This window comes from Lagopus leucura, unplaced genomic scaffold (assembly GCF_019238085.1).
Source record: "Lagopus leucura isolate 7727_CA_CO unplaced genomic scaffold, USGS_WTPT01 Super-Scaffold_100029, whole genome shotgun sequence".
Lineage (NCBI taxonomy): Eukaryota > Metazoa > Chordata > Aves > Galliformes > Phasianidae > Lagopus > Lagopus leucura.
The window spans coordinates 4,193,170-4,205,339 of NW_024962280.1; the positions used below are offsets into that span (position 1 = coordinate 4,193,170).

Genomic DNA, 12,170 nt, shown 5'->3' on the forward strand with positions numbered 1-12,170 from the left:
TTTGCATGTAGTAGCATCCACCTAACACATACAGATGAGTAGAAAAAGTATTTCTGGCTGTTGTCTACTCATAGTTTCAAGAAAAATCATCAGATCAGATCTAGGACTACTGAATAAAAATCCCCAAAGACTCCAAATATCTTTTGCTTGTAACTTATGCAGCACACAATCAATGTGAAAAACTGGAAGATGTTTACCAAGGCATTTTATCACACAGGCTGTGATGGAGGCACTCCAAGGGGCCCGGGGCAGTCCAACAAGCATCACCTCTCCAGGCTCAGAGCTATGGGCATACAGCCTCTTCTCACTGCTTACTTTCCCAGCTGCTCATTTCATGGCTGTACTTGGCACTACAAATTCCTCCATGCAGCACAGTGGCCCCAGCCACTCACCAACTTTGTAGTGGATGCAGCCTTCCAGATCCCCAACCGTGATCCAGCCCTGCTTCTTCTCTACTTCGGGGTCGTTGTGTAAAATCCTGTTTCTCAGCCAGGAGAGATAATACACTCGCAGCTTGTTCTTCTTTCCTGTTGGCAAAGGGAAACTCAGCCATAAGAGGCAGCGAGAGGTAACAGAGCAGCATGCAGCCCCAGGAATGGCCCCAAGCTCCAGCTCTCTGTGCACAGCCTTACTGGGTTTGCACGGGAAACTCTGAGATTCCAATGTTTATTTTTCCTCAAGGAAGATAAAAGTAAAGCTCTTTTCACAATGACATTGAAAAGCTTTACAGAAATGATGATACAGCTCAAAAGCTTCCCAGATTTGATGACCAACCATCCTCGACAGGATTCCCACACTAATTTCCACATCCTCATTTCTCACATTTGGAACCAGAAGGTCAGAGATGGGGTGAGAGGAGCACCTGATATTGTCACGAGGACATTCAAGCCCTCGAGTACGTCCATCTGCTGGAACCGCCGTCTGTTGATCAGGTTGTAGACCTTCCCTTGCCCGCTTCGGTCCAGCAGCATCAGGCCATTTTCTGTGCCCACCAGCAGATTTACACCTGAAACAGAGAGACCAATGGGCACAAGGAGCCACGGCTGCTGCCCACCAGAGGATTACAGCCCAAGCTCATTCTTTGCTATCTCTAAGCGACAATTGTAACTAAGGGCAGCATTCCCATTCCCGCAGACAAGAAGCATCACTCTTATACCAAAGGGTCTCAGCTGACAGAGCTGCGACCAGGAGCTCACCCCACAAAGCAGCACACAGTATCTCCGAGTTGAAGCGCTTCTTATACTTCCTTATCTCTGGGGTGTCACTGTGGGGACGGATGTTGGTGGGGTTCACGTTCACCACGGAGATCTTCCTGGCTTCGTTCAGCTTGGCCTGCTCCTGTCTGAGCAGCTCGCTGGTGAACAGTGCTTACAAGGAAACAACAGGACAGTGAGGTGTGATTGGAAGCAAATTCTTGCTTTTTTTTTTTTTTCTGATAGAGATGTCATCACTCTGTTACAAGCTGCAAGTTTTGAGAGGTAACATCAGTATTTTCTCATGGGCTGGAAGCAACACTGAAGCAGTAACAGGGAACATCCCCAGACCTCCAGCACTGCCCACAGGGATGACCAACCCTAACCCTGTCCACATGCATCTATTTTCAGTGAGTTCTAAGCAACTGTAAGCTTCTTGGAGTGACTGCCACCTCCTGGCTCTGCCAGGAACAACTCTCCCAGGTGCCCAGGCAGACAGGGATGGGTGGACTTCCTTATCTTATCTCTTTCTGGGGATATTTCACTGGTGATGGTGAGAAGGAATTGGATGGAAATTGGAAAGCACAAGGGTACAAACACAAGAGTAACTGAAATCTGAGAGGTTCAAGGGAGTTATTCAGGCTTCACAAACGGTCACACTGCCTCCTACCAGTAGCAGATGACTCTTCATCCTCATCTTCATCTTCATCGGTAGGCGAGGTCTGATACACTCTGGTGTCCACAAAGGGGGTGAAAGAGGCTTTGGTGCTACTTCCCATTCCATACTGCAAAATAAAGACAGAAGACCGAGCTCAGAGCACAGAAATAACACTAACATTTGGTGTGTGTGGCTCTGCAACGAGCGCACAGTGCCTGTCCCTGCGGCGCCCTTTGTGAGCCCTCTACGAACATTTACTCCTCCTCCCCCAGACGTGATCACAGACAACATTCCACTGGATTTGTGAATGCCTCTGGAGCAGCAGAGAACAAGAAGTGCAGGCACAGGGAGCAGTGCCCAGTGCCACGGGCTCGGCTTGCAAGTAGAAGCACAGCACAGCCAGACTGGTTAGCGGAGAAGCCGCAGTGTCAGAGGCAAAAGTGAATGCAGGGTTGAACAATTTCTCTGCACACAGCACATCTGTCTTAAAGCCCAGGCTGGGATGTCAGTGGCAAGGGGTTGCTTCTCCCATTAATGTGACTGCCCCACATGAATCACCCCACTGCAGTGCTCAGCACAGGACGGGGAATGCAGATGTGAGAACACAGCACATCCCACACTGCTCCATCCTCCCCAGCTCTGGTCTCCACCACATGTCACTTGTACGGCAGGGATGGGTTACTTGCAATTCCAAGGAAGTATTTTAGACTGTCTACAGCATTTCAGGTGAGGCTTCAGAAAAGGCCATTTCTGAGTCAGGAAAACTGAACCTGAACATATTGTAAGGAATGGGGACTGGAGCATCTCCCCTATGACGACAGGCTGAGGGAGCTGGGCTTGTTCAAGCTGGAGAAAAGAAGGCTGCGGGGTGACCTCATTGCAGCCTTTCAATACCTAAAGGGAGCCTACAAACAGGAGGGGAATCAACTCTTTGAAAGGATTGATAGCTGCAGGACAAGGGGAAATGGTTTTAAGTTGAGGGAGCGAAGATTTAGGTTGGATGTCAGGGGGAAATTCTTTACAGAGAGAGTGGTGAGGTGCTGGAACAGCTGCCCAGAGAGGCTGTGGATGCACTGTCCATCCCTGGAGGTGTGCAAGGCCAGGCTGGATGGGGCTCTGGGCAGCCTGGTCTAGCATTAAATGGGGAGGTTGGTGGCCCTACATGTGTTTGGAGATTCACGATCCTTGAGGTCCCTTCCAACCCTGGCCATTCTGTGATTCTGTGAATGCCAAAGCCAACACTTTACCAAGGGGATCTAAATAGGAACAAACAGCAGCACCACACTGATTTCTTTTTAAAACCATTGCTTTGTTAAGGCAGAAAACGAGGCTAAGCTTTCTCCCAAGCAAAATGACATCCTTACTTGGGAGTCCAAGTGCAACGATTTCCCCCCTCGCTGAGCAGCTTATTCCTCCTATCACAGTATTTATCCAGGGTGCTCTTTATTTGTGACCTACATTAAAAGCTGTAACAGCAGCAAAAATCAAATCTTCCTGCAGCAGCAGCAGGGCTGTTTGTGTCCCAATTCCCTGGGATGTTGTCCTCACTGGGAACACACCTTGCTCAGCCCCCATGCCTCCAGGTCTCCCAAGAAGGAAGGGAAACACCCTCACTCCTGCCTGAGGCTTCTCGAGGGGCATGTGAGCAGAACAGCCCCAGAAGTGCCCCCAGCCCATCCCCAGCAGCACTGCATGCTGTGGGTGAGCACACAGCTCTGCACTGCGCCTGCCTCCATCCACATTCCCACGGCCTGGAGATAGCCCTGTGTTGCCATAGAAACAGGATGATTTCAAAAAAGAAAATGGTAATGGAGACCCATGTAAGGAGCTTGCAGCCTGAGGCAGAGAAGGCTGCAGTAACAGATACCAGATTTACATATACTGCATGGCCCAAATACACTTATATGTACATGCAAGATATACTTGCTACTCTGTGCTTCTTTCACATCGAATAAATACACATTTTTTTCCTGTGCTGGGCATCTTTTCCATAAAGCACCTACAACTCAAAGAGGGAAGAAATATTCAGTATTTACAGGGATGCTTTCCAGCTGACAGCCAGGTGCTTTCATACAAGTGAACTATGATGAACTCCCTCCTTCCAATCCCCCAAGCAGTTCCTCCCTCTTTGCTCAGATTCAGCTGTTCTTCTCCTAAGAAGGTGACATTTTAAGAACTTTCAAGCCTGTTATTTAAATACTAAACCCTCATCTTCCTTCAGGTCCTGTTCAATTGATTATAAACGTCTGTTTTGGCTTATGGAGACAGCACCAAGCTGCAGGGTGAAATAGTGCTGGTCCTTTCAGACCCACTCCTTCCTGACACACTGCAGCGCTGTTTGTACAGGGGGAAGCAGTGTGGAAGAGCAGCCTGACAACTGTCCCACACATCCCCTGCAGTCCCCACACTCATACAGCTCTGGAGGCTTTCACAGCTCTGTGTGCAGCTCACTGCAGCTATCCCAACAGACCTGAGGTTGCTCCGTGTGACATTCTCACAGTTCCCATCCATGCACCTTCAGGACAACGCAGAGTGTCTGTCAGTGCACCCTACCCGTGGCCCATGCTGTTAAGATGGCTGGGCACCATAAGCAGGGCTTTAGCTTCAGCTTCAGCTCTGAGATGGGCTGAAGCAGAGAGCCCTAAAGCATCCATCTGCAGTCCCACAGAGTGCAAGCCAACCCCACCTGCCAACACAGGCAGAGCTTGCTTGCCCATGCCCTAGGGCATCCTTATGGAAATGGAGACATCTTATCCTTTAGCTCCACTACCCTACAGCACCACTGGGACAGGGCACAACACTGATAACATCAGCAGTGTGGATGCAGTGCCCTGCATGAGAGCAGCTGTGCACAACACCTCCCACAAAGACACGGCTGTAGGGGTCTCCACACAATCAGGACAAGGGATAACCTCCAAGTAAGGTGCCTATGCCACTGCCTGCCAGTCTGCAGGCTTTATGAGTCACCTGGAAGAACCGAATCCCAAACTTTCCACTTACACCCACTCCTTGCTCAGTCAGCCCTAAAAATGCAGTTTCAGAAATGGAAAAGCTCCTCTTGCCTGGTATTCCATAAATGAATATATTTAAAGCCTATTCTTGCAAACTGTCTGCTCATGTTTAAGCAGTCCCAGGATGACTCTGGAAGGTGTTACTTCAGGACCAACTGTCTCAGCGCTGCTTCTGAAGGCAGCAAGGAAATGGATAAAAGCTGGAGGTCAAGTCAGGCACTGTCTGTTCTTACATTTTATCAGCACACAATTCCAAGCAATTTGCATTTTTATACTGCTAGTAAAAGCAAACTGTAAAATGAGTACATCATCTCTATGAGAGAGGATGACAGAACTACCAATGTATATCCGACCAAACAAAAAGAAAAATAAGATGGGTTATTTAACACCAACCTGGTTGATTTCTCATGGGGAAACAGGGAAATACACGACCGTTTCCCACAGCTGCTGGTGGCAGCAGGACACACCAGTTCCCCTCTCTTACGTGTAATATCTTGTCCATGGTAAAAATTACAAGTGTGCCATATTGGCTTTGGGTTTTCTTAACCTTTGGGATCACAAAGTCTCAGAGACTGCACACGTAGAAGCTGGGCCCGGTTCACGTTAATGGCACCACTGGCTCATATTCTTTTTACATTTCCAGGTATGAGAAGATGGGGACTTTCACATCAGATTGCAGCATTCAAGCCATCATCACCAACACTTCAGCTGGTGGGCTGAGAAGCCGGCCCTTCTACCACAGGGCACAAACCCATACACCAACTACCCACCAGCACCCCTTTCATTTCCCTACACTCATCCACACGGACTGGAAACAAAGAGAGAGAAGAGCAAAGGAAGCGAGGGAAGAAAGCAGAAAGGCCCCTTACGGGGCAGAGATGTTAATACTTGTTTAAAGCAATGCAGAGAAGGAGAGCCCCCACCACCTACTTCAGGCACCGAGTCCATCTCTTGCGCATGCGTGGAGACTCGCCCCAGGGCCTCGGTCGGTGTGCCTGCAGGCGAGTGGCTTTGCTGCACCAGATCAGGGAGATTGATGTGGCCTGCAAAGCCATTGCTGGCTGCGTGGCCAGAACGCTTTTTTTCACCAGAGGTCTGCAGAAACACAAGGCATGAGGAAGAAAGAGAAGGGGAAAAAAAAAAGGGAAAAAGAAGAGAAAACAACAAAACCAAGTTGTCTGCAGTCACCAGTTCCCTGAGCGAGAACAGGACAAGGACCCTCTCTGCTGTCTCCATCCCCATGCAATCTGGCAAGCGGCAAACCCCCCCAGGAGAAATAAAGACAGGGTTAATGACAAAGTCAATACAGAGTAATTAGCCACATTACAACAAAAGGAGAAGCCTGATCATCGTTGTTTTGAGAAAAGGAACATAAGGCAGATTCTGCTCTCGCCACCATGGGTGCGAGCCCCATGGCTGCCCTGTGGCCAGCTCTCGTCCCAACACTGCTGCTAGCCACAGTGACAGCAGAATCTGTCCCCTTGATCAGCGTGAGCTTTAATGGCTTTTCACTGCTACGGCGGCGAGTAGCCTGACCACAAATGCCAACAGAGTCCCCATTGCATGTTTCTTTAACCCAAAACAGCAGTGAACAGTGACAGCATCGCCCTCGCCTGCAGTGGCAGAGCTATTCACATCCTGCTCTGTGCACAGAATTCCCTGCAGCATCACTAGGAATGACTTGTCTGCAGAGAAAACCTCCCGGGGTGTTCTCAGGTGAATGCTGACTACAGTTGCCCATGCCAAGCAAGCACTCAGCCATTCCAATACATTCCTCCTTTCAATCTCAACCTCATGTGAGGCAGGTGCTAGGAAACTTCTCCCTTCCCTGCCCATTGTTTTGAGGTATTTGCCATTCTGATGAACTCGGGTACAACGAGATTGTTAGAGAATTTGCCACCTATCAGGATTAGTGAAAAAATTCCTCAGAAACAGGCTCAGCAACTTATCGGTCGGCTCTGACAACATTAATCTATCAACTATTACCCCATCTTCCAAGCACCTCACCATCCTGCCTGTGCAGGGTGGCACGTAAGCCTTCGCCCAAAGTCCCTGGAGGTCAGCGAGCCCTTCCTCTGGCTGAGACAGCTGTGGTCAGAAGAACAGAGTGAGCACCCTGCATCACGGGCTGGGTGTCTTAGAACATTCTCTCCTCCCAAAGAGATTTCCCCTCCTGCTTATCTTTCCTGTGGCTTTTAAACCTTCCTGTAAGTCTTGGTCTAGCTGACAGCTTCACTGGCTTGGCACATTATGGCTGCAATGCAATCCAACCTCATTTCAGAAATGCCTGACTTGTTTTCTTACTCAGCCTCTTCAGTGTTGCAGCCACAAGGATGTGCACAGGGCTGACCAAGCTTCAGAGGTCTCTGATCAGAACAGGTAAAGGACCAGGTGAGCTGTGCATTTCTGAACAGCAATAAACCTGCAACAAACACTCTATAACTTCTTTGGAAACTTCTTTCTTGTAATGACCTGCTACCTGTCTTTGTTTCCACTGGCACCACCAGCATGTTACAGGACAAAATGGAGAAACATTGGGGAAGGTCTTCCTCAACCAACAGGACATACCTTCTCCTGCCTCTTTTTTCAGTACCACCGATGAGAAATGACCAAGCTGTGCTGCTGTGTTAGCACTGTGCTTCGTGGGAGCAGGGAAGGTTGGGACAAGAAGGAGATGTGGTCTCTGAGAATACGGCAAAGGCACTGGGCCAAGATTTCTGAGTGGGAAAGCAGCAGCAGCAGCGATGTCTGCAGTGTCTGGGTTTGATGGAAGCTGCACTCAGCCTTCCAGCCAACTGGCTTAATCCTCCTGAGCAGCACTGGCTGCCTGCAGCCCCACATAAAGCCTCCAAAACACCACATCTCCTGAACGCCTCCTACAGCTGTATGGTGGTAAAGGTTGCAAAGCCCTGGGGGAGCTTCGGGCCTGACTCCAAAAAAGCACTCTAAACCAAAGATAACTCCTGTTGCTTGGAGCTATACTGGGACTACAGTAGAGTTGTTTATGTGAGCATTCACCCCGCTGTGCTCCGGCATTACTATTCACTGCTGTTTGTAGTTCTGAGAAACATCTGCACTTGTCACATTTGCTGAGTGTAAATTGCATTAGGAGAGCACTAACGAGCACAATTTACTCAGTCATTTTGTGTTCCGGACACACAGCACTGTGAGTTGTTGTGCTTACATGGGCAAAACCTCCTGAAGATGCTCCATGGAAATCTTTGTTTTACAACTTACCTCTCTCACCATTAAAGTCCCTTCCCTTGAAATATTGCTAAACGTATCTGCATGGGAAGTCTCCAGACCGTGGGTTGTCACCATTCCCAGGTTGTATGGCTCATTGCTTCCAGGAATTCCTGTTGGTCTGAAGACAGAATAGAAAAGCATTAGTGACAGGCACCTCCTTAGCTAAACTAGATGAAAAATCTTCCAATTCAGTAATATTTCTAGACAGGGTAAGGCTTTCTATCGCACAAGAAGAAAAATGAGAAAACACAGCCATTTAAATGTCTGGAGAAATCACTGATGTGGTCAAAAATACAGGAATACAGCATCAGGTCAGGAAGATGGATTACTCCCACTACTGTCAACTCAAGTCAAGCAGTGCACGGGGTACCCAACCCACCACAGGACAACTCTCACAAACAGAAGGTGGATTCTGGCCACCTGCTCTGAACACCAGACCAGAAGCTTCATGTTACCATGTCTGCATTACACACCCCGGCTCCGCCTCGCAGCTTTCCACCATCATTCAGGTGAAGATGCAGCCCTAGCCCATGATTTAGCCCTGAAGGCATCAGAGAGGGAGGCAGAAAATAATTACAGGTCCCTTGTGTTAAAAGACCCACTCTGAGAAAGAGAGCATCATTCTGAGGCTGTTACCACTCTGGCATGGAACACACCCTGTCATTTTCAGATGAGATTTCGAGAAGTAAGAATAAATCTTGCAGTGACAGGCAGACCTGGCTGCAGTGCTCCTTCCAGAAAGCTGCTTTGCAGCTGGCAATACACCAACGTTAATGAGGCTGCCTCTGCCACTCAAGCTGACAGTGATAAGCATCAAGGCTTTGGATCCCTCATTACTGCAGCAAAGCACTCCCTGTCGGTGGCTGATGCTGAGCGAGGCACCTGCACCTCTCCTCCAGCCCACCCACAGCTGGCCAAGCCTGACTCCGGCCAGACGTGCTCATGGTAAGGACACAGTGACCCCACTCTGCCATGCCCTGGCTTTCTGTTGTAACCATGAGAGGTTGGTTCTAGCAGTAACATCAGGACAAATGGTCTGAAGGAGCAATTCACGGTGTGGGTTTGATATCAGTCCACTTGAGAGATTAATGGGCTGTTTAATGCACCTCTTCTGTGCAGAAACATCATCAATCTCCTCCACGGGACCCAGCTCTGAGATACGGAATGCTGGGAGCAGCTGAGTTTATTTTTGGGCTGGAAATTTACTCTCAAATGTGAAATTTTAGGACTGCCTCAGAGCGAATGTCACACGCGGTGAGCTCCCACCATACCTTATGATTTTACGTTACTAACAGATGAGCAGATTACATACAGTTCACATACAGCCATAAGCAAACGACAAAGCTCCTGGATTGCCCTGTGACAGCTGGTATGAAGGTGTTGCTGACACACCAGTTTCTTTGCATTTAAGAGCCACACACACCATCAGTTGTTTGCCATCAGTATGAATGCACCGTTCAGCACATCTTCACTCACATCACTTCATCACAACTCACAACGCAACACCAGACATCACACAACAGCACACCCTGCTTCCCCAGCACTTCAGTTTGCACCTCCTTCCTACCCTTTGCACTTCAATGCCACCAAAGAATGGGAAAACAACACGAGAAAAAAGAAAATTGAGGAAAAGGAGGCTATGTCAACTTTGAGAGCATGCTGTGAGTGAATGGAAGGTTCATGTAGCCCCAAATTCCCAAATTTCAGCAGCATGTACTCTGTAGGTGGCCCTGAAAGAAAGCCCTGGACCTGAGTGAGAGCTGGCAGGTATAGCCTAGAGAAGAGAGAGCTGGAGGGAACCACCACAGGCTTCAATACAGAAAAAGTATCTGCAGAGACGAAAAGAGTAAACTCCCTCCTGTATGCCAGAGAGAAAAGCAACGGGCTTTTTTTAAGCTGCATCAGGGGAGCCTGGATAATGTTGGAATAAAGAGCAGCAAAGTACTCAAGAAGGATGTTCAAGGAAGTGGAGGAGGGATTAAAGATGGGTTATATGGAGATCGTTCAGAAAGAGCAGGAAATGAGATGATCTCTCCCAGCCATCTAATGAAACATACCAAACACAGGAAAAATAAAGCTTGTGTAGAAAAAACAACCAACTACATCTGGATTGAACTCATGTTAACGTTCCCTCTGAGAAATGAGTGCAAAACCAAGCATCCGCTTTCTTTCCCCTCCACACACAGCTGTGCAGCTGAGCCCCTAGATTCCTGCACAGCCTTACGTACAGAGCTGCTAACCTCTAGCTCACATGCCAAAGAGCACACCTGCCCCTGTTCAGACACAAGGGGCTTGCACGTCAACGCACACCCCCTGGGGCATGTTTGTGGATGGGACAGGGTGGATAGCACTGGGCTGGGGTGGACTTGGGGCACTCATCTCACTGCCACGTTTGTCATCCCATACCCCCAGCTGCAAAGCATTCGGGGGCATTTTCGTTCCTTGGGTTCAAACTCAAGGTGTTTTGTGGAAAGATGGCAGTGCAGATTAACTGCTTCTGATTAAACTCTTCTGCATGCAGCCCTAAGCTCCCTTCGTGAACGTGCGACTGCCCACCCGACTGCTGCATAGTCATGGCGTCTCATTGCCTCCTGCCTTTCTCTGATGAATTCTGACTTCTCTGCTTTTCCTGGAAGAAAGCTCCAACCCAGGAACATGAAGTGGATCCTTCATGTCTCTCTGCTGCTACTGGTCCAGTCAAGGGATGGAGTATGGTACATCCCCATTGATTACTAATCCACTTCAATTAGCAGGAGGAATGGAAATTGATCCACTAACATGCTAACAGGCCCCTCAAGCCTTCCCACCACTCCGCTCTGAATTCAGAAGTGCAGGGAATCAAACCCCTGCTGCCATGACCTGGAACAGCAACACATTGGTGGAAGAGCCTCAGTGAACTCAGTCTGCATGAAGGCAGCTGTGTCTTGTGTATGTCGATGCTATGCTTCCCTCCTCTCTCATCTAGTGAAATATTCAAAAGGAGAAGTATCTGACAACCTACAACAGGGACACAAATGCTCTATTATAGCCTGCTGACTTTTTACTTTCAGCATTTTAGCCTGCACAGGGACTGAGCCAACAAGAGAAATCAATGACAAAAATCCCGGAACATTATGTGCTAATAATCTAGGCTCCAGTAGGTGGCACTGGTCAGGGTACCAAATACCATGCTTCATTATGGCTTGATCTGGAGCAAGACCAGACCAAAGAGCAGGCAGAGCGTCAAGCAGGTCTGCAGGCAGGAACAGGCCTGGGATTGACTTGGAATACAAGCTCAGTGAATGCGCAGTTAGAAAATCCTGTTTTCTCCATTAAATGCTCTAATTCAGATGAGGAAAAAGACACATCTGAGCAAACCACCCTCTGACACCATGATGCTGCTCCCAGTTCCAGCCACTGAACACCAGTGTGCTCTGATACGCCCCACACCACAGCTACTGCTCCTCCACAGAAAGGCACAGTGCTGCAGTGCTACGATTTCCCCCCAAACAAAGAGCTTCTTACATAAGCCTTGGGATGTCACTGACAGGCACGGTCCCATCGTGTGTCTCATTTTCCCCATCTTCCTCCTCTTCTTCGCTGCTCTCTGACTCCTCACTGGAGGAAGAGTAGTCTGTCACCTTCTTCAGAGGGCGATTGGTCTCTTCGATGCGCAGCTCCCTCAGTTCTTTGGCTAAGGCCGTCAGATCCTAAAGGGGATGGGGGCAACAAAACAGGAAATGGACAGCTATTACGTCTGAAGTGAGAAGAAGGTCACACACATCTCTTCAAAAGCCAATGCTAACAGCACGAGCAACGAGAAATAGCTTTACAGAGTCATTACAAACATGAGACGAACGAAAGACAATGTTTGTAGCATGTAGCATTTATTAAACAAAACAAAACTGATTTACGCTCACTGAAAAATCAATAGCCAACCTCTTCTTTTTCTGTTTGGAACGTGTATGTGCATATAGATACACACACTTATATGTATATACACGACAAAATTATATTTGTTGGAAAAGGTGATGTTCAGTCACCATCATAGTAAACTGGAAAACGTCATTTCAAAGATTGGCA

The 12,170-nt window shown here is 48.5% G+C and overlaps 1 protein-coding gene across 4 annotated transcripts in view; it reads right to left on the reverse strand.

The window, feature by feature from the left end:
* TNIK (TRAF2 and NCK interacting kinase) overlaps nucleotides 1–12,170 on the reverse strand; it is a 138,413-nt gene that overhangs the window by 5,788 nt on the left and 120,455 nt on the right. For all 4 annotated transcript variants that reach the window (XM_042881358.1, XM_042881359.1, XM_042881360.1 and 1 more), the window contains 7 exons: nucleotides 11,613–11,797; nucleotides 8,100–8,226; nucleotides 5,793–5,957; nucleotides 1,864–1,978; nucleotides 1,197–1,367; nucleotides 863–1,006; nucleotides 393–527 (listed from right to left, as the gene is read on the reverse strand). In XM_042881358.1, coding sequence (XP_042737292.1) covers nucleotides 393–527; nucleotides 863–1,006; nucleotides 1,197–1,367; nucleotides 1,864–1,978; nucleotides 5,793–5,957; nucleotides 8,100–8,226; nucleotides 11,613–11,797 — 1,042 coding nt within the window. The remainder of the gene's footprint in view (nucleotides 1–392; nucleotides 528–862; nucleotides 1,007–1,196; nucleotides 1,368–1,863; nucleotides 1,979–5,792; nucleotides 5,958–8,099; nucleotides 8,227–11,612; nucleotides 11,798–12,170) is intronic.